This window comes from Apus apus, chromosome 4, assembly GCF_020740795.1.
Source record: "Apus apus isolate bApuApu2 chromosome 4, bApuApu2.pri.cur, whole genome shotgun sequence".
NCBI lineage: Eukaryota > Metazoa > Chordata > Aves > Apodiformes > Apodidae > Apus > Apus apus.
Genome location: NC_067285.1, coordinates 47950917 through 47974383, shown reverse-complemented (window position 1 = coordinate 47974383; position 23467 = coordinate 47950917). Strand labels below are relative to the sequence as shown.

At 42.8% G+C, this 23467-nt stretch overlaps 1 protein-coding gene across 1 annotated transcript in view; it reads right to left on the bottom strand.

Annotated features, from left to right (window-relative positions):
• Window positions 1-21554, bottom strand: part of FGF2 (fibroblast growth factor 2) — a 28896-nt gene extending 7342 nt beyond the window's left edge. Inside the window, exon 1 of the mRNA XM_051618642.1 lies at window positions 21277-21554. Coding sequence (XP_051474602.1) covers window positions 21277-21457 — 181 coding nt within the window. The 5' untranslated portion in view covers window positions 21458-21554. The remainder of the gene's footprint in view (window positions 1-21276) is intronic.
• Between the last annotated feature and the right edge of the window lie 1913 nt (window positions 21555-23467).

Genomic DNA, 23467 nt, shown 5'->3' with positions numbered 1-23467 from the left:
GCAAAAATAGATGAGGACAGCAAAGACACAAGAAATGGTGTAAGGTCATATCACACAGCTTTTAGGTACTGCCTGTAAACTAGCACAAGGTCTAAACTGATTTTTCTACCCACAAATCACATCCAGCAGTTTAGCTTAACACACAAATGTTTTCCCGTTAGCCTGAGGCTTGTTTCAAGCCATAAGCCAAAAGAGGCCTCCACTCCACCTAAATCCAGAAGAGCTGTTTCCTATTTTTCTTCTTTTTTCTTCCCTGATTATTCCCATCACTGCATTCAGAATAACACGTGAATCCAGCTTTTAAGTGGTTAAAACAGCAGAGCCAGGAAGCTGCATCACCACTGCATTTCAGCCTAATCCTGACACTGTACCTCAGAGTTTTTCAACCATTAACTACACAGGATGGGGAATACTACAAGACAAGAAACTACATTTCTATGTAAATAACATAGAAAAAGTCCAGCAGATACCTTCTACATGACTTAGGTATTTGTGGCTCAAAAGAAATCTAAACAATGTTGGAACTGCCATTTTTCTGGAGAAGAGGAGGAGAAGGAAGCGAAGTTCATACTGTCCTAAACCTCACAGAAGATCCCATTCTATTCCACCCATTTTAGAATATCTCCCTCTGAAAACCTAACTTTGATAATTTAAAATATCACTACAAAAAGGGGGAAAGGCCCATACAGCAACTCAAATGAACTCTTTGGACTGCCTGCAGCTTGACGTGGTATGTCTCCTCCTCACAGAAAACACATGCTCATTCCCTACAGCTCCATCCCATCACACCAGCTTGCACAGGCAGTACAACTCAAATCTGACTTCTGTTAAAAACATACACAACCATTTCAGTAACAGTAGAAAGAAACTGGATCTCCCAAAGTCCCTAAGTTTTCCTCTGTTCTGAACGGCCATTATTTCCAGTGAAACCCTCAGCTGCAAACCCCCTCACTGAAAATTAAAAAAGCAAGCAGAAGAAAGCCCAGATGAGTACTACTTTTTAGTGCAATAATGTGCTTTCATGCACGGTTCCACTGAACAGGGACTTTCAGAGCAACTCTACTTCCGTAACAGGAAGCAAGATCATTGCCACATAGGCATCAAAGAAGAACAGTTGAGAAAGTTTCTCACCTTCTTGGGATGTATAAAGACAAAGATGACTTCTGCCAAAGAATGGAAACAGCTAAAGAGGGAACAAGCAGGATGTCACAAGCTGCTACTGGTTATGTGTCCATCACGTGTCCTAACAAGGATATGATTAATCTGATGTAAGACTATCAAGTGTTGCCAAAACCAATCAAGACTGGAACTTCTCCTTCCTTCTGCTTGCATCCCAGAAATTATTTTGGGAATTAGTTAAAAACGTTTTCTCTTTTAATCCACTATACAGAGATCTGACCATGAAAAAAGCCCAGCTCAAGGACAAGACAGCTGTGCTCCACTCAAAAGACTCAGCCAGGGACTTGCATCAGGAAAGTCTGATGGGCAATACTGGGATACATCTTTTCAGACATGAGCTTCTTTCACCTACCTGCTTTTGTGGAGTATATAGGGTTTTTTCCTAATTAATAATGCAGTTTATAAAAGCCTGACCTTTTAAAGCCAGCAGAATAAACATTTGAAGTTACCATAAATTTTGGAGCAGGAGCATTTTCTGAAATTCAGAGGGAGGTTGCTGCTTTTTGTTGTGGGGAAAAAGATTTTTGCAATACAAACGAAAACTTCCTTGGTTTACTTCTATTGCTTCTGAAGATATGACTGAAGCAACTCCAACAATAAAAATACCAGGAACATGAAATCTTTAGGATAATTGCTGCAAACCCTTTTTTAAGCATTAAAATTATTTAATCTGATTTTTCCCTAGATACAGACAGACATTAGTACAAGTTGCTTGTAAATCCACTAACTTGTGTATACAACTGAAGCTGTATTAACACAGATGCTGCACTCTAAAGAAGATTAAATGGTTTCCTAGGAATGACAAGTCTTTTGCCGTTTTGCACAAATAAAATAAAATAAATCTCTCATAATTCACTAATAACTTCCAAGGAATACAGAAACCTCTGTAGTCGTAAAAAAGTTATGTGAAATGTTTAATTTCATCCCAGAATCAAGCCTCCAAAATACAGCCCTCCCAAGCTATTAGGCCAAAGTTAGTCTTGTGATCAGCTTCAAAAACCTTCAGAGCAACTCCTTGCCCTCTGGAGAAGCAAGAATGTGGAGAAGTGCTCCAGGCAGAGACTGGGGGAAGCAGACTAGCAGACTTTTGAGATGTGCCCAAGCATACAGCTTTCACTGCACACTTAACAAGAAACAGATGTGGGAAATAGCTGAAAAGTAGCATTAATTACTGCAGCACAGAATTACTGTGCTTCGTGACTTTCTCTTGACAAAAAGAAAAAAAAAAAGCACACCAACTCCTATAGCATCATACTGGGCCAGAAGTTGAGATTCTGTAAAAACAAACTTTTAGCAAAGGTTTTCAAAGCCTGTAAAAATATTTGTGATAAGTGCTACTCTTTAAAAAGGAGGAAAAAAAAATTCCTGCAGAGTTTGAAAAGCTCTGCAAAACCGAAAGCCTGCAAAGCAAAATTAACTTCACTGGACTTTCCTCTCCAACTCAAAAACAGAAATAAACAGAGCCAGAATAGTACTGTAAGTTTTTCAGATTTCAGCATTATTTCATGGCTTTATTAACACATGGTATTTGCCACATCATTGTGCGGATCTGGAAATGCCAAGATACAGCCGTACTCATTAAACATATTTGACCATGGAATCATCACAAGAAGCATCAACTTTAGGTTTTGCTCAATGCAACTTGATGCAATCAGTCATAAGAGAAGTGTAACACTTGACACTGATGATCCGTGTTGTTTGCAGCCTTTAGGTCACCAGCAGCAGTAGTTCAGACACAGGCCATCCTTGCAGATCTACCTGTCTTCGGCACACTTGAACCTTGGAAACGGTTCCGTGAAAGTAAACTAATTATGAAGTTTGTAACCCAAAAACAAAGCACAGATTGTTGTGAAACAGCTAACAAACAAATGGAGGGCCAAAAAGGCGTGTTTTCCCAGTTACTCTAGCAGGCCTTTGGGAGGGCCCGCCTCCAGCACAGCAGCAGGTTATTTCACTGTTCATTCATAGCATGCCCCTGAATGGGTAATGAACGCCGAGCGTGAGGCTATGGCCAGTGACTGTTGGCTGATGAAAACAGAGAACTCAGCACACTGAGCAAACATCTTAAGGACTAAGGCTAAGACATCATAAAGTTACAAAATAAAAAAACATCCTATCCCAATTACAACCTGCACAACCTTTATGTACTGACAACTAAAAAGGACTTGGTAAATTTACTACTACTATTAAGACTTTCTTTTTTATCTCTTCATAATAAGCTAAAGTATAATCATCTTCCCTTTCTCTGTTGAGTATGAAGAAATGAAGTGCAAGACATACAAGTTTAATTTCACACCTGGGCAGAAACCCTGAAGAAAAACAATAAAGTATCTTGGGGAAGATATGAACAGGCTTAGAAAGCATTAATGGAATAATGTTAAAGCACTGAATTGTAATTCAGGAGGTGGATTTAAAACCTTCCTCTGACACAAACTTTTAACACTGTAAAATAAGATCTGACAATCTGTACAATTAGAAGTGCAAAACCAGATGTAGCATCGTAAGATGGCAAGAGAACAAGCTGCGTAAAGACAAAATTCTCAAACTAAAATTAAATCAGTAGGTATTTATAGCCTACAGGACAGAAGGCATTAAACAAATATTTAACCAGACGGTGATTGTTTCAAACCTCAAAAGCAAGAAATACTTCTAGATGTTCCAATTGCAGGGGAAAGATACACAGTATTGGGCAGTAGATAGACAATGAGTAAATCTTTCTGTCCTCACATTGCCCATGGCATCAGGAGATCCCATCACACTCCTCTCCTTGGAACCACATTTTCCAATTCCTCTGTACAAGAGTAAAGTACCACTGGCTGTGCCATGGCCCTTCCTCAGTTAACTCACCCACACAGCAGCACCACCACAATCCCCCAGGCACAGAAAAAACATGCAAATGTACAAATCAGAGTATCTTTTTCCTTCTGTTATGATCATGGGCTTTTCCTCCAATTTTGCAAAAGAATTCCCCTCCCAAAAAATCACAAGCTGTTTGTCATCCTCTTGAACTGCAAAATGCTCTCCACAGGCAGACTGCATCCAAATGCTGTCAGCAGCTTCTGGCTGAGGGGAGGTGCATCCTATTTCCAGAACATGGGAATTCTGCATCTTACAGCAGCAGAGCCCAGAGAGCTCACTGAGCCCCAGCTCTTCCACCAGGAACCAAGACAACTTCTGTATCTCAACAGAAAAACCAAAACAAAGAACATAAATGGTTTGTCAATGTTTTTTCATAGCAAAACTGCTGAACCACAGCTGAACCAAAATAAAGGATAAATCCTGTGAAAATGCTGACCATGTTAATTTCTGACAAGACATGCAAAAGGAGTCCTAACTCAGCACCCAGTTGTCTAATATTGTTAGAGCTACAGTTAAAGACTGTTACACACACACAAACGCACATACATACACACAGCCTTCAAAAGCTGTACAGGTAATCTAATACTCAGAATTTCCACCTTTTTTTAAATTTTACAGTCGTATGTCTTCTTGCTTGTAATCACAAAAGCACAGAATCTTAGGGGTTGGAAGGGACCTTGAAAGATCATCTAGTCCAACCCCCCTGCCAGAGCAGGATCACCCAGAGCACATCACACAGGAACGTGTCCAGGCAGGTTTTGAATGTCTCCAGTGAAGGAGACTCCACAACCTCTCTGGGCAGCCTGTTCCAGTGCTCTGTCACTCGCACAGTAAAGAAGTTTTTTTCTGATGTTTACGTGGAACCTCCTGTGTTCCAGTTTGCACCCCCTGCCCCTTGTCCTATCACTAGACATCACTGAAAAAAGCCTGGCTCTGTCCTCCTGACACTCCCCCTTAACACATCTGTAAACATTGATGAGGTCACCCCTCAGTCTCCTCTTCTCCAAGCTAAAGAGACCCAGCTCCCTCAGCCTTTCCACATAAGGGAGATGTTCCATTCCATCATCTTTGTGGCTTTGCACTGGACTCTTTCAAGCAGTTCCCTGTCCTTCTTGAACTGTGGGGCCCAGAACTGGATACAATATTCCAGATGTGGCCTCACCAAGGCAGAATAGAGGGGGCGGAGAACCTCTCTTGACCTACTAACCACACCCTTTCTAATGCACCCCAGGACGCCATTGGCCTTCTTGGCCACAAGGGCACATTGCTGGCTCACAGTCATCCTCCTGTCCACCAGGACCCCCAGGTCCCTTTCTCCTACACTGCTCTCCAGCAGGTCAGCCCCCAACCTGTACTGGTACATGGGGTTGTTCTTGCCCAGATGCAAGATGTAATATCATATACATCTCTATATGGCAGATTATCCAAACAGCTACATTTACCTAAGAACATCATCATTAACTACGAAAACACATTACTTTGGATGTAACTTGAATGAACCTACTATGCCTCCCTGTAGTATAAAAAAGGATAGAGAGGGGACATTTTTTCTTCACAAGACACAAAGGCTGTGTTAAGAATACATATTCACTGATGTCTTGGTTGCAGATCACTACAAACTACAGCCCAACCTGAATTTCCACTGAAACCAGTACAGTTTGTGGCACTGAAGGATACTGAACCACACTGCAATGTGCACCAAAATGCCTGACAGTTTTCCCCACCTCCCACTACACACAGCCTCTCCTGGACAAATACAGCTGTCCTGTAGAGATACACACGAAGGATCATACAAGATGAGCCTGGAGTTTTCTGCCAGCTTCATTTCTGTTAATTAACCCAGGAAATCTGCAGGTGCAGTCCCTCCAACAGCGACACTCAGGCAGAGATTCTTACCAGCACCCGAAAGGCAGAACGACTAAACAATCATCTTCCTTTTTATTGTAAGACAGTTTGCAGAAGATCAAACCTGTACAAGGCCACTCCCCGATGTGTATGTCAAACAGGTTCAGCAGTTTTGGGGTGTCTTTTTTCAGACCAGGTCCTGATCCTGTGAGACATGTTAAACACAGACAAAACACAGACCACACTGATGTCTTCCTCCCCTGCAGCTAGCAGAGCTCTCCAGGCACAGATTTCACCCATTCATGTAATTAGTGGATTGTGTACATAAAATTATAGTTACACATACGTGACTACCCCTCTTTCACAGGATATATGGTCAGGAGCCATCTACAACTTGAAGGTTAAACTAGCAGCATATTTGAGAGAGTTACAAATGGGCACTTATTTCATAACTTGGAGAGACTTTTCTAAGAATATGGAAGTTGAAAAGTGGTATTTAATAGCATTGTGGTTGGCAAGGTTTCAGAATTCTGTTATGAACTGGCTCTTCCCCATCTTTTCCTAAAGAGCTCAGCAAAGTATTTCCAAAGCAGTTTTGCATTTGCCAGTGGAGAATTTTATTTTATTTTTTTTTCAACAAGTAGCACAACACAGACAGAAGAGATACTAGCAAATGCAGAGAATACAGAAAATGTGCACATTTTCCAAAAGTTCTTTTATTGCTCTGAGCACTGGAACTGAAAAATTACATGTACAATGAAAACTCTTAAGTCCTTTTACAGTTTTCCCAACTCAGGAAAGCCTTTGTAATGGCCCAAACCAAACAATACTGCAGCAACTTAAATGGTCCCAAATGGTTTAATTGCTCTGCATCACAAAGGGTTCGGCCAAAGAACTCCTTTCAAAATTGGCTTATTTAGAAGATCTTGGCAAAATGTAGCAATTTAATATTTTAGGAGGAGAGCTGCACATTTTTTAAGTACCTCACTGTTGATCTCGTACCACCTTTCTCACACGCTCCCAGTTGGGACAGCTGTTGGCAGCAGCAGAACAGCAGTGTCCTTGGCCTGGGGCACCCACAAAACCGTGTACTCTTCTTTTATTCACAGCAGCTGCATTGGCCAAAATGCTCTGGGGCAGGAGTATGCCACAGTATCACTAAGGAAGAGAGAAAGCAAAGGTCACAGTGGGGAAAGAAAGGGACAGAAACACCTTAGGAAAAAAGAAAAGACGGACAGAGAAGTAAAGAGCAGCAGTGAGGAAGGAGCAGGGCATGTGTACACAGTACATGGGGTGCTGTACTGGAGCATGAGGCAAACTCCTGCCCCTCAAGTAGGTGGTCTCTAAGATATAGCTAAATGGATTAATAAACTCCCCATTTTCCTACTCATCCACAAGGAAATAGGAAATCTAACCACTACATCAGAGAAACCCTAAAGCAGGGAGCTCCTGGCTTTGGATACACTTACACAGCAAGCAAAGGTATAATTAAAACCTAAGCTATGCTTCCAGTATGATCTACCTAGTACAGATCCCTACAGTCAAACTTCAGTGCAGACTAAAACCGTAAGTACTCAGCTACAGTCTCAGAAACACACAAAATTCAGGTCAGAAGGACTCTATCTAGTCCACCCTCCTGCTCCAGGGTCTTAATCATTTCACAGTGAAAACCCTGCCACCACACTTTCACCGCTGTCAACCATAGATGCAAGCTAGACCAAAGCTCACAAGGGTTCACCAGTATTTCCCAGTCACAGCTCTTACTGCCGTAAGGCACAACTACAGTGCCCACACACACATGCAGAGGCCGCTCTCATGCTCTGCAGTTTTTCCACCACACCAAAATGCTGCTCCCAGGGCAGGACCATACAACCTGGATATCCACTTTCAGTACCTCCACTCTTCCCTGCAGGACTCCAAATGCTGCCCTGAACACCCCCAGACAAGATGCCAAAATCCTTTCACTGTCTACAGTCCATCCACGCAGGTCTTTGCTGCTCTGCCTCTCTCACTTAAAGAGCCTTCTTAAAGCAGCAGGAAAGAAAAGCACTTTTCATGACCCTAACACTACTATTGACACCCTGCAAGAACGTGATGTGAAACAGAACATTTTACCAAGAGGACTCTGGGCCCCAAAGCATTCATCAGCCAATGGTCAAAGAGATTACTTGGAGTTTGTGAACATCTCAATAGCAAACACATACTGTACCCAGACACAGCAGCTAACAGAACAGTTTAAGGACCGTGGAAAGAGGAATCTGATAGTATCTCAGCGTAAGTTTTCACTAACATACAGCCACTTTATTCCAACCAAAAGGTCATTAGCAAAACACTTCTCACTCATTTCACAAGAAGGGAGAGTTTATGTACCCCCTGAAAAAGCTCAGGCTGCACGTCTCTGGATCAATGAATAGCATTACTACAGTCTCTGCTGTGGAAAAGCTAAACCCAAGCCAAAGGCTCAGGGCCCATCTCCAACATATTTGCAGAGGCCCTGTAAGGAAAATCCTTCCAAGAGGCCCCCGAATGACACTGAAGTGAAACTATTGCACCAGCTCCCCTTCACTCGTCCTCCTATACCTCCCTACCCGCTGAAGAGAACAATGCAGCATCTTTTTGCAGTTTCACTTCTACAGAGGTGGATCACCTCTGGAAGGGAATAAGTATCAGAAAAGTTCATTTAAAAAAAAAGGGGGGGAATAAGAATCAACAGTGCTTCACTAACTGCAACACCCTATGCCCCAATTCCCACTCCTGCATATTCTGTGGCTGAAGCCGGCTAATTCCTTCATGCTTGGGGGCAACATCTATTCCCAGCCAGGTGTCCAAGCAAGACACAAAGAGTTGGGCGTGCTTGCTCCACACCTAACATAGTAAACCCTCCCAAACCCAAGGGCTGGTTCATCAACAATACACATACATGTAAACATGCACACAAACACATTAATACCCCCATTTTAGCATTTCCAGAGCCAAAACTGTCTGCTAAGTCAGATCCAAACCCCAGCCTGTGAGCTGGTGATGCGTACTGTAACTTATCTCTAGGAATTAGAAATATCTTTGGCTCTCTTTCCTCCACATTTAGTCTCTGACACTTTTTGATACCTCTTTCTCAAAGACATATTAAGCATGCAACATCTTCTGCTAACTGATAAGGTTTGCACTGATGCAGAAGACATCCCCAGTCTTGAGACTGCCAACACAAAAACAAGTCTTTGCTTGCTTTCATATGCTCGTTGTAAAACAACGGTGCCATCATCAGAGCTGAAGCACAGGCTGCCTAAAACCTGCAACACGTGGGGGGAGGAAAGGAGAAACAGATGTGAAAAGCAGCAAGTGAACCTTTGCAGAAAAGGTGGTCTTTTAATAAACAAAAACCACGTAACAGCAACAAAAACAATCAAGCAAATCAAGTGTCACACTAAGAAATAGTGAGTCACGCTCCCATACAAAGGCACATTTCTTTACTATTGCATGACAACATTGTAAGTGCATCTTTTTCCTTTTTGCCAGCCAGAGGCATAAAACCACTCACAAACAGACCTAAGGTCTTTAAAAGGTAAACATCTACAACAAAAAAATACGCTTCTGAAATATGAACACTTCAAAAAGTTCCGGTTACACTTAGGAGTAAAGCCAAGGCTTTAAACAGAATAATAACCTGTGTAACTGTTTAAATATCAACCCACTAACCTAGCTTACCACAAAATATGGGCATTCACAGATTGTAAGAGTTTTCACCTTTTCAAGTAGTACAAATACTGAATACAGTTACAGTTATCTCCCCACTCAGGTTCTCCAGCTATTCACATTTATATCTTAACCTCAATTCCTACAAATACCCAAACCCACCTAGCATATACCTATCATACTGGGAATCCTCCCCAGGAAACAGAGACTACCAAATTCATAGCATGCTCAAATGTTCTCTACAGGTTTCATATAAAGGGCAGCAAAGTCACCCTGCAGAACTATTTCAGAACAATGTGACATACCACATTTCTGACAACAGTCTGGGTTAGTGCTCCTTGCCTGTGTGCCCACATGTAAAACACATACGATTACATTTCTCCACACAGCTTGCAGAACTGGTTGATCAAACTTCATTGAGTTCTTTAAAAGTTTAAAGCACTAGACTTTCTGTATTCTGCTTACAAAACAGAACTTGGGTATTTTGTGTTGGAAAACATAATAAAGGAAATAGCAATTGCTTGGCATTACATAAGGATTTCAAACTGCAAGCATAAAATTCTCAAATACCTAGTTGCCACCCTGTTACCAGTCTCCTTGTCCTTGCAGGCAAGCTGACTGCATCATTCTAAGTGAAGAGGGCAGAACCAAGCAGAAAAAAATTACTAACTTCGCCAGAGAAGAACTTCTTCCATTACTGGGTGCAGATAATATAAAGCCCAGTCTCCGAGCTGCCAATACCTTTACCCCAAAATCTTCATTTAATTATGTTTGAGGGTTTCCTTATGAAAAAAAAAAAAAAAAGGAACGCATGTTCACATGTGTTATACAGGACTTTTCCCAAAGGGCTTTTCTTAACAAAGGTAAAAGTAATCCAACATGTTGCTTTCAACTATTTTCATTTCTGTTTAGTATTCACTATAGTAAAACACTGAATAACCAATTTCAGTTGCTCAGCTTTAAAGCAAAGTTGATGCAAGGGTTTAGCCAACATAACAATGTCACTGGCTAATATCAGAAGATGCATATAGAACTGGCAGAATTTCAGCCCTTTATGTTTACCATGCATTCACTAATCTCTTTGTAACTTTCTCACTTGCAGCAAAATAAACACATATTAAAACAGGGACAACCTGAGGCAACTTGCACAACTTTTCAATAGTATATAGTATTTTAGGGCTGTAACTGATGTCAAAGCAGTAACAGATTGGACAAGATGAAAGGAAAAGGCTGCCAGAACAGTGGTGAGAAATTGCCAACCCATAGGCTTAATAAGCCTTAGTGTCACAGATGGCAAGGAAAAGCTGGATTTTAGAAATGCCAAGAGGAATCAGCAAATTGGATTTTTAGAGAGTCTGATGCACAGTGGAGAAAATGGAACTGTCAGGCACCCAGGCTACCAGGGTGATGGAACAGCAGACAGGAGTAGGAAGAAATAACAAGATGATAAGGAAGAGTTCCTATTAATTAAGTTGCCATTTAGAGTTGATTGCTCTTCGTCTGGCCAAAAGGTTAAGAGACAGTGGCTCTGTTAGTTTTGCATTTCCCCCATCCCCAATACCAATGACGCTGAATTCATCATCTGAATATTTAGTAAATATTTTTGCAAAAAGTCAACAAAAAAAACCTATCAAAATCCATACACACGCCACACAGTATTTCACTGGTGCCTGTCTACTTCGTGTACTGCAAGGACAATGCAAAGAAAACATTACGCGTGGAGACTTACTTCATCCTCCATCTATTTTATCCCTTTCCATCAAGCTGTGTATCCACCCTATGCTGACATTTAAATAATGCATCCACAAGGGAACAGCATGAACTGCAATGAAGGACAAGAGCTGTCAATCACTGCCAACCCAGAACAGTAGTGAACCAGTCTTCAAAAATAGGTTGCTTTTAAATGCAGTCTTGCTTGAGTACAGAGTTCTTATTTGTAAGAAACCAAATTACCTAACACCAAAAAATAAAATACACACTGCATATTTAGACTTCCCTTCAAATATTTGGGTAACGCTCTTCACTTTTACAGCCCCCTGTGACTACTCTGAGGAAGCAAACATGTCATGGGACCCTGCCTGTACTGGGGAGCCAAGAACTTGGGTTGGCAGGACCACAGGGAGAAGGATCGTTACTTCATCCTCCAGCTTTTCAAATAAAAACCTACTGCTTACTCTGAATACGTTCAAACCACACCAAGAAGGGACATGAGTACTTTCCTGGCAACAAAAGAGGGACCTGAGAATCTGCAGCCTCAAAGAACCTACTTGGCTCTGTCCTGCTTCAGCCAGACTGGTGCTGCTTTAAATCTATTTGCTGGTTTAAATCTCCATGCTGCACCAGACTTCACTGCAGGAACATACTCCCAAAGTATGTCATGGATACAAGCACCATCAATTGCACTGCCTCCCCTAACACCACATCAAACTAGCAGGGAGGCCAAACATCTTTCACTCCTAACAGCATTTTCTCCTATTATAATATCCCATAGACAATACTGATTCATGTTATTAGAGCTTCATCACCGAAATTCAGCCTCATTTTTAGACACCTTGCTCTGCTCTTCAATTTCAAATAGTCACACCTTACAGTACTAGCTCAGGGACAGACCATTAAATGCTCAGAAAGACACTGCTTCCTAAAGCAGTAAAACAAGCAGAAGGCTGGGACTGAAATAAATAAAACTGACAACACAGGACAGTTCTGTAAAACTCTCTGGCTTTGAGGAATCTCTGCATTTCTAAGGACACAATCATTGTAGGTCTTTTTCCTCAGTTTTAATGAATTAACTATATTACTGCCAGTAACACATCTGCAGTGAGTCTGTAAACATACATAAAACCACCAAATGAATCCTTCGTATTTACCTACTCAGAGGTATGGCCAGACACACATTTAGCTATTCATCTCAACTGCTCCATTACAGCTGGAGAAACCAAATTAACTGAATCCATATACTATTTCCCAGAAACTGCTCAGCCTAACAAGTCTGTGCAGCAGGATACACTAGGTGACTTTGAGACAGCCTATCACTACATGTCATCTATTTGGCCCTCACTGGCTGCTTCTCCACACTAAAAACTGCTCTCATTTTGTATCCATCTCTGTTGCTACATGTATAATCAACACCAAGGAGTATTGCACAAAACTACTCTACAGGTGTGGTTCTCTACAGCCAGAAGTCTCAGCCACTATTGGTCTTCTCAGAGATTTGGGGCCGTATTAACTAATACTCATGGTAATATGGTCCTAAAATTACTATTCTAACCTGAAACGTAACACCGGTGACAGTCACACATACTCTATCTGTTCACCTCTTCAAGTCAATCAAGGAAGATTCTGTCTTGTCCTGCAGTTTAACAGATGAGATGATTCAGGACACGGTACCATGAGACAGGCAGTGACAACTGAATGGCTAGCTACCATGGGAACGGGGCAGTTCCCATCCCTCCAGCCCACGCTCCCAGCTGCACACTCCTACCACCTCCCTCGCACCAGCTCTGGCACTTTACTTGACACCTCAGTGAGCTGTTTCAATGCATTAAACGCATCAGAACCCAGTGCAGCGGAATGGCAAGAGAGTGCACATCTTTCCTGCCAATTCAGCAAACCAAACTGCCCCTTTGCTGAACTGAGGGCTAGAGGTGGTGCCAACTACAACACAGCTGAGTCTGGAGAAAGGAAGAGACCATCTCACCCCCCCTTTTAGGAGCAGAGACTTGTCAGATCTGCTGAAGTGTCTGTTGAAAGGATCTCTTGGACAGTCACCGCTGACAACATACAGGTGATATCAAAACATATCATTGGAGGGCTTGAGGGGAAGGCACAAAAGGGATATGTGGATAGAAATTAAACACTTCACTATTTGTTCCCCAGTCCCCGGAAACACCAAGAAAATACAGTCTGCCCAAAAAATTATGCCAGTCCCAAGATATGCAAAAAACATTTCCCCAAAAACAGTGTACTAAGAGCAGGAGGAGATGCTGTTGTGCCTGTAGGCTTGAGGATGTTAAGGACATTCTTTTTATCAGCAAAAATAACCACAGAGCTACACCACCACAGAACAGCAACAGAACGTTTAATAAAACACATCCACACGATAAAGGTAAAGGTTTGCAGATGGAGACCAGGCATTCTGGGCACCTGGGTGGGTCAGCCTGAGAGCAGAAAGCAAAGAGCCAAGAAACAGACTGCAAATATTTTCAAGTTCTATCACAGTTTATAACTATCACTGCTTTTAAAAACACAACTCAACACAGCATTTCATAGTTGTGCGTATCAGGATTTTGTGACTTGCACATTCCAGCTGGGATGCTAATGATTGCTGTTTTATGAGATCTGCTCAAGTACCATCACAAGATAAAGGGCAAGTGAGCAAGCTCCACAATACAATAACATAATTTCACCACACTGCCACTGCAAATGGCTATTGAGTCTACTTCTTACTTCACCCTTTCCTAGTATCCTTACTATCTTTATCCTTTGAATCACTCAAGCAATGTGGTTTTCAAGCTCTAAAAGTCAAACATGAGTGATAAGTTCATACAGAATCACTCAACCAGAAGTGTACCATGATAGTTTGTACAAGACAACCTCCACCCAACTTTGTAGACATCATCTCATTTATATTCTTGGATGATCCTATCAAGCTCCAGTAAAAATCTGGCCCTACCCTGAACAAACAAAACACTACTTAAAATAATAATCCTGAAACGCCACCAGCACTCCAGAGAGTAACCCTTTAAATATTTTTATTGAGAAGTCTGGAGGCAGCTGAAAAGACAGGAACTTGAGTTTATCTATATATTGTCACAAAACACACTACTGAAAATGACAAGTGATAAGAGTTGCTGTATTTTGAAATGCAGTGTCTTAGATATTAGTAAAAGTTCTTCATCAGAATTGAAACGGCATCTCTTTACCAGCTTTTAAGGCTCCAAAAGTCCTGCCATAAACATTTCAAATACCACCTGGTATAGATACTCAATTTGCAGATTTCATGCAAGTATGTATTTTCTTCAGTAACTTGAACATCCTCAGGATAATCTTTGTCAAAACTGGGTTGCCTTAAGGCTATGTAGTCCATTTTATTTTTACTACATAACCGCAGTAAGCTTGCTGTCATTAACAGTCAAAAAGCTCCATTGTTTCCAGGGTTATTAGCCAGCAATCACCTCTCAAATATTTTTAAACAACAAATGTCTAGCGAGCCCTGGGCAATGCTCCCGAGAGTGCTAAAAACCTTAACGATCAAAATACAACTTTCAGTCTTACCTGGGTCACATCAGAAGTTATGAATGGAATAATGAATTTTGTTCAAAATGCTTTAACAAATGAGGAAAATATTTTTTTCTGAGGAATACAACAGAAGAAAAAGGTAAAAAATATTAAGCTTGGAGAAAAGCTTTCAAATAAACTCTTGTTGCATGTTTCAATTCAGTCTGATAACTTTAAGTATATAGTAATCACTGAAAAAATATTTTTTTAAAAAACTGCTTGCCATATATGTAATCCAAGGGATTTGGGAAAAGCCTACAGAAACATCACTGAAAAGATTATGATTTAAAATTAAAGTTGAGACATTAATTAAAGGACAGTTAAACAGAATTCTGCCCAAAAAACTGCAGTGGAGCAGGTCCCCTTTCACTTGGAAAATACAGCAGGCATATGTTTTCTGTGGAAACTGAACATGCAAAGAGGCCATTTTTCTGGGGTTTATCTTCAAAGCACCTTCTGAACCTTGTGACTGTTAATTCTACTGCCAAAACCAGTGTTACCCCTTTTCTTACCCATCCAGCTGTCTCTGTACTTGGCTCTTCTATTGCTTGTATTATGGAAAACAGAACATAAAGCTGCTTTTATTGCAGAAGATTAATCTGAACAACTTTTAAACATCTATAGTAATAGACATAAAACAGATTAAAAGAGAAAAAAAAAGACCCAGAGGTTTTAAATAATTGCAATTTTGTCTCTCCATCTAGTATCTTAAAAAAAAATAATCACTAAAATAATGTAAACTTTTTGTTAAATGCTTTTGAATACATCTCCACCACAGGATAAATATTTTCTTAGAAGCAGCTGCTCAAATGTCATGCCTTTATTAGCCAAATAAAAGACACTAGTAGCCACTTGATCCAATTTGCCTGATGAGCCACTCGGGAATACACGGCTCCATTTTATCACGATGACAAACACCCGAGTCTTCATTCTGACCTCACTAAATGCCATACATGCACCGCTGCAGTTTTTACCAGAAGTTTTAATCTACCCACATAAGGGTGCCATAAAGACAGCATTTGCAAGAACCTGAATTTGGATCACTATCTCCATAATTTCACTCTGTACTGTCAAACTACTTTGTTATTTGTATTTTCTCATTCACTTGGCTATGGCTGTGCAATAGCTGAGCAGGAGCGCACCATTTTTCTTCTATAAACAAGAATATGTAAGTACCTATCAGTGCTCCTGATTTCTAAAGGTTCCAAGAAGATTCAGGGACTAAATCCTGCCCTCTAGTGTACCTGTGGATGGTGGTGCCCTGGGAACCTTTCACACTCTTCCAACAGCCCTTTCCAAATCGGCAGAAAACAACTGAGAGAGACAGGACAGTTCACTGCCCACTGGAGACCTCTTGTATTTGCTTTGCACCATCTTCAGAGTGTGACTCTGTGCTACTTGGTCACACACAGGTGGGTAAGACTCAGTAAAATCTGGGTAAGAGGATTAGCAGACACGATGGCAGACAAGAGAGTATTATCCCCCAAGCAGCACTGTCGCTCAGCATGCACAGAACACACAGGTAATTTATTAATTCAATTTAATTAATTTACCCCACGGGACCATGCAGAAAACAGTATGACTCAATCAAAAGATGCAAAGGAAGCACATTCTCAGCTTTTTTGCACAGGGTCTCTCTGCTATCTGCTATCCCCCAGAAGGGATACATCTGAGAGCCAGGAGGAGTCCATTTTCAGAATGACTTGGGTAGAGTAAATACATTCAGATGTTTACAGCCGGTTTGTTATTGTTGTTGTTTTTAAAGAACAGCACTTTAAAAAACAAACAAACAAAACAAAAATAACAAAAAAAACCAAAAACAAACCCACTTTTTTTATTTTTCTTTTTTTTTTTTTAATTAAATTCAGCTCTCACCCAGTGCTAAGATTTGGAACAGGATGCTCTTTCAATAGCTCTGGCCACGTCTCTGGGACACCGAAATGTGAGAGGAGATCTTCTGGGTCCCAAAACTAAGCACCAGCTACTGAATCTTCATACTATAACACTTCTTCACATTTGCTCAATTTTTTCTTTCTGAGGATCACAACTAGTTTTCTTCCATATGCATGAACAGTGATCAAAATTCTATGTTCTTGACAAGCTGGTACACTCTCTAAGTCTGCACATACTTGAACAAAGTCTTTTCAAAACGTACACAGCATAAGCCTTGAAATATCACGTATGCTACAAGTAAAAATCAAAACATTAAAAACTACTTAAGACAGGAACCCTCCTAAGGAAAAATTTTCCTGGACCATTATTGTCCTATTTTACATTTTCTTCAGATATTTGTGGCAGGTACTGAGCAGGAGGGAGGTATTTCAGACATTTGCAGGGTTGATAAAAGCTCATGCTGCCAAATCCTTTCTGAGTTACAGGCTGGGGCCTTGTCACTCCATTAATGAGTGGACGAGAATGGCTCAGGATTGACGGGACGCCTTGGTTTATGCTCACCATGACATAAAGCTGCTTGAGAAATTATGGAAATAGATAAATGCCAACCATTCCTCAGTGAGGGAAACCGTGAAGGGAACCAGCTGTGCTCTTAAACATCTTCTACAATAGATGGGTAATGTTCCCTTTCTGCTCCCCTTGCTTTTCTCTTTCACCAGCACCATAGCCTCTTACAGACAAGCATCTCTGGAAGGCTTCTGAAAGTCTTTCCGAAAACACAGTGTGCTTTGTATGTTCTCCAGGGCCTAAATCAAAAGTTGTTGATCAACAACAACAAAAAATAGACGTTTTTTGTTTTGCTTTAAACAACACAACTCTAAGTGCTTTCTGTTTCTTGTTTGTCCCAAACGTACCTCTTCAAGAGAAAAATAAAACACAAGTCCCCAGGGTGTGTCCAAAGGGGCACTTCACTGAAGTCACACATCGGATGTGGCAATATCGACCACGTAAGAGATATTGTCCTGTTTTCTAGCTGTGTGAATCATACAATTCCAGTCCTCTGGCACACAGGACATGAACTTCCATTCCCAATTTCACTAGTGACACAATTAAGAATAAATGAAGGTGAATGGGGTGAGTGTAAAACAGTCAAAACTCCCGGTGCTACGAAATAAAACAGACCAAATACTCTGAACAAGCCGTCCTTAGCAACAGAGACAGAAGGGAGGGGGAGCAAAAAAGGACATGGATAATGGAAATTCGTTTACAGCACTAGAAACATAAGAGGATAGTAATTTGCCTTCTAAAATAAGAACTTCCTTTAAAAGTAAAAACGAGGATGTGCTAATCAAACGCTATTTTGCAGAATTAATTCATAAGAATAGCAACTACCACAACAATCTCTCCCAGCTCTTCTTTAACTAGATTCCTAAACCAAATTCTCTGCCACCATTCTACTTCTTTTCTCAAAACCATCTTACAAACCCTTTTACTTAACTAAGAAAAACACCATGATTTATTTAGGGTATATATTTTATTTGTTAACTTTTTGAAGTCTTCTCACGTCGTCCAAGATTTTTTGCCATCAGCCATGCCAACGTGACCTGCCAGGCATTCCACAAGATTTTGCAGGGGCTTCCACAGCACAGCACTCACCAGGTCAGAGTTCAGCATCACGCAGATTCGTATTGAATGACGTACTTACAACAAAGATGCTAAGGATGTGAACCATGTAATGCCACAGCAACATGCCTCACTGATGTTTCAAGCACTGATTTCTCTACTTCTCAGAACCAGAGTTCTTCCAGGAAAAATAAAAAAAAAGAAAACCAAACAACGAGTTGTCTGATAATGGGAAAGGAGAGCCTGACAGCAGGGGACAAGGGAGCAGCTCAGGCACGGTGGCACTTCTGTGGAAGTGAACTCCACCAGCTCTCCAGCTTTATCACACTTACAAGCTTCTCTTTTTAAACATAGGGATTTTTTGCAGATGGCCCAACAGTGCCAAGCTGATGGGTACCTGAGGAAAGCCCCCAGCAGCTGACTTTCTGCAGCACAGAAAATCCACAGACTGATGGGCAGAAGCCGCATCAGTCATTTATAACTCAGGTTTTCCTTTACCTGTTGCCACCATTCACTCAAGAGAAAAAGGGAGGAAAAGAGAAAGGCTTCAGGAGAAACAAGTGGCAAAATAAAGGGGAAAGAATAATGATCTCACAGTACTGAAGAGAAAGTACACAGAGGAAATGGAGAGCCAGAAAGAAATGACAGCAAAAACAAAGCTATAGACTAGAACAGAGAAACTTGAAAAGGAAAGAGTAAGGCAGTACCACTACCATCAGAAAGATTTTCAAACATCATTCACTACTAGGAAAGCATTTAAAAACTTTATAGCATTGATAAGGCTTAACAGGAAGAAAAACACCTATCAGATGGACTCAAGAACATAAAACTAGTACTAGTTTTCAAGGTAGAATAAGGTGGAGGGAGGGGAGGAGATCATTACAGATTAGCTCTATGATGAAAACGATTACAACAACAGATACCACCACCACTGAGGGCAGCTCAGCACTGCCAGCCAAGAACAGAACAACACACACTACTACTGGCATTTCTCACCACAAACAGCAGAGTACTGAATGAGGGAAGAACCTGATAGGCATGGCAATGTCTGGAGACCCAGCTTCAGCTAGAGGTGAGATGACATATTCGATAAACTAATTAGACATATTTCCTGTAAGAATTGCCACACTTCACAAATAAAAACTACTAAAGGAAGCTGAATACATTATTGTATGATTTCCAGCACAGACTTGATCCTGCACAGTAAACAACTGCTATGTTTCAAAACCAAACCACTCATCTATACAGTAACGAAAGCTTTGCTTTAGGCATCAATGTCTGAAAAGTCCACATGCAATAATTTACTGTATTGTTTTGGTAATAAATAGATATTGTTACTGCTCACAAATTGACTACACTTCAATTCAGAATCTGAGGAAGAGAGAAATGCAAATGTGTAGGACCAAGTCTGAAAGCTTCCTATAGCTCTTCCTAAGAATACTAGTTGCTCTAATAAAGGATGCTAACTTTATCCAAATAAACTGTTCCACATATTTCTTCAGTCCATCATATGTATAATATTTCTCCCAGAGTCACAAAATAGAATAGCCTCAGACTGAAACCAAACTTGGCAATATTGTTATTTGGGAACAGCCTGTTACAGTATTTATTTGGAAATGTTGAAAAAGCCTTTTTTGCAAATAGTGACTGTCTAAAGTAGAAAGTAACATTAAGAACCTTTATTCTGTCTCCTCACTTCCTTCTCATCCTCTGACTTCAGTCCTGTCTGTGCACCTATCACTCGGAGCACAGGTGCAAAACAGATGAACCACAGTAAAACATGTCACCTGCTGTTTATGTCAAGTGCCTGCAAGAAGGCTTCTGTATGATTGAGGTGCATACCTTGTACAGTAACAAGTTTTCTCAAACCAGGAATCACACTGGGACCATCTACCTGACAGACTGCTATACAGCAACTCCTTGTACCTGTTTTAAAGGAAATACCTCACGAGCACTTCAAAAACCTGCCGCTACATCCACAAAAAAACCTCTGTACTGAGTTCTCTCAAAATACTCTGAGCTCTGCAAAAAGGCATTTTGGTCCTGAGACAAAGAACAGCCTGCTTTGTAACAGCAACCTGCCCCACACTCCCTGCAAAACCGTCTGTCAGTGAGTGGGCACCTGCCACTGCAGGAGCGAGCTCAGGTCACCAACTCTCAGGCCGCACAAACCACTCAAATCCACGGGCTGCATTCCCAGCTCAGGAGCCTCTTCCTCCCTCAATAGATCAGGTATCAGGGGACAAACTGCTTCGGCTGGAATCCACAGTTTTGTTTTGGTTTTATCCAGACTTAACTAAGTTCAGGAAAAAAAGCCAAAACATTGAACGTTTTAAGCTAAAAACGTGCTTTGACAGTACTTTTGTTATAAACCTTGGTTTCTAAACAAACTCACACCGCTATTCCTAAGAGTACTTCTATTCATGAGAACTTACCCACAGTGGCAAAAAACCCCAACCTTCTTTCTACATTTATGCAAGTAACCTATTTACCAATGCCATGTAAAAGCAGTCAAGTGCCATTACACGCATCTAAGAGCTATGCAAACACACTCAGACACCTTCAAGCATGTAAGCAAATCTGTACCGCTGCAGGTTGAATGAAGAGACGCCAACAAGAGTTTGCACCGGGATATTCCCCCCGTTGCCGATTTGGTACCCGGCGTGATCTGGAACCACCAGAACAGATAAACATACGAATAAGCCATATGCCGGTACATACAAACGTTCATTTATACGCGAGTGTATGCATATGCCCAGACGCCTCCGAAGCGAAGCGCGCTGCCGATGCTGCAGCAGGGCGGGACGGCGGGCGCCGCGCCGGCCCCCTCGGGAGCCCCGCTGCCCCGGCGGAGGGGGCGCCCGCCCCGTCCCCAGCCCCAGCCCCGTCCCGTCCCCTCGGGACACTCACTGTGGGGATCGCTCTTCTCCCGGACGCCGTCCACTCTGCCGTCGGGGTTGATGCGCAGGAAGAAGCCGCCGTTCTTGCAGTAGAGCCGCTTAGGGTCCTTGAAGTGCCCGGGAGGGAAGGCACCGCTGCCCCCGTCGTCGGGCAGCGCCGGCAGCGTGGTGATGCTCCCCGCCGCCGCCATGCGCCGGGCCCCGCCGCCGTCCCGCCGCCCCGGGCCCCCGGCGGCCCCCGCCGCCAGCCCCGGGCGGCCTCGCCCCCTGCCGCGGCCGTCCAGCCTCGCCTCGCCTCGCCGCCAACCGACTCGAACCGAGCCCTGCTCGCCTGGCCCCGCTGCCGCCGCGGCCCAGGGTCACGTCCCGTCCCCTTCGTGGGAGCTGCGCAACGGCGCTGCCGGCCGGCGAGAGAGAAGGAGAGGAGGGCGGGCAGGGAAAGCCCAGCACGCCGGGACGGGCTCCCCCCCGGCGGCACCGGGCTGCCCCCGCCGCCGCCCCGCCCCCGACCGCCCCGCTCCGCGCCGGGGCCGCTCCCTGCCGGCGGGGCAGCGGGCGGGGGGGCGGCGGCGGAGCTGCACGCACTCACTCGGGACCGGTTTGTCCCGGGGGCACCGGGGCTGGGGGACATGACGAGGGGCGGCAGCAGGTCCCGGGGCCGAGGAGCCCCCGCCTGGGTCGTGGGGACTTCCTCGGGCGAGAGAAGCGGCCCCGCTGCCCCGGCAGCACTGGGAACGTGATGCGGCAAACGTGCCAGCTTGAAGGTCGGACATCTTTCCTCTGGTTTTGTAAAGAAAATAACCAGAGAGTTATTTTGAGCCAGAAGCTATGTGGCCTCGGTACCATAAAAAATTGTTTAAATCACAATATAATAAAACGTGTTGACCTGTTAAAATCCACGTGGCAATCATTTCACATCTGAGCATTTACCCGTGAAAAACTAGTTCTGTTCTGTTCCCATTCATCAGTAGCAAACTGATGAACTAGTATCTACAAAGGGCAATGGAACAAAACTCTGGCACCAGCCTGCTAACAGCACTACGACTATCTCTAAAGCACAGTTTAGAAAGCGTATCGACCCATCAAATAGATTTTGTGCTTGAGGCTGACAACAAAACAGGGTGAAAAAGGTTTCTTTGCAAACCCAAGCTTTGTGCCCCAAATGGACTGTCTAGCTCATGCCTGCACCTCAGGAAGGCTGCGAACTTCCAACAGCAGGACAAGCAGCCCCAGACAATCCCAACCAGGGCAGCTAACACTGGGCTGTTCGTTTCACGGAGCCAACACACAGCGACCTGCATAAAGAAATAAACACCAAGGCAAGACACACTGTCCAGCAAACACAGTCTGTAATCTTCTTTTTGCTAGCACATATGTTAAGGAATTCTGTTGCCAGTCGGCTTCCCTTCCCAACTCTTGACTGCTGGCAAGCCATAAATTTTAATTCCTCATCAGAAACAGTGACAATGACACTGCTTCCCACACCCTCACTCCAGAGGCCTAATGACAACCAAGGCAGCAGGCAGAGCATGGCATGGCCTGGCCCAGGGCAGGCCCACCCCGTCTTAGCCAGCTACCCCCTACCAGCACCACAGGAACAACCAAGTGTCACTCGCTTGCTGTCATTCTCCACACATGCAAATTTCAGCCCCCTCACTCACAGACACCCCTCCTTTCTCCTTAGATTCTCCAGTTTTTTGCCACCCATCCACTTACTATTACACTTTCTGCTATTTGTCCTGGAAATCCCACTGTTGTGGCTGCACCTGACAGTTTTGGACAGTCACAGCCAACAGCGAAGATTCTCCTCCTTTCTTCTTGCTCTTCCTCTGCAACAGAATCTGTGTTCAGGGCATTTTGTCTTCTTGTGCTATAGAGTCTTCCAAAGCCCTGGCCTCTTTCTTGGAAGGGGGATAAAGGGAAGATGAAGATAGATTCAGAAAGATGAAAGGAAGGGGTGAAAACACAATTCTTAAACCTGTAAGAAGTTTGTTGTTTGTTTGTTTAAAAAATAAATTAAAAAAACCCCAAAACACAAACCCCCAACATTTTCCTAAACATCCATAGTTTCGCTCAACCATTTCTGCAGCTCCCCTGCACACACAGCAGGCCCTTCACAGCTCTCACGTATCAAACCCCAAGCACTCTCCCAGGAAATCATGGTTCAGCATCTCACAGATCAGTACTCTGTCTTCTGGGAA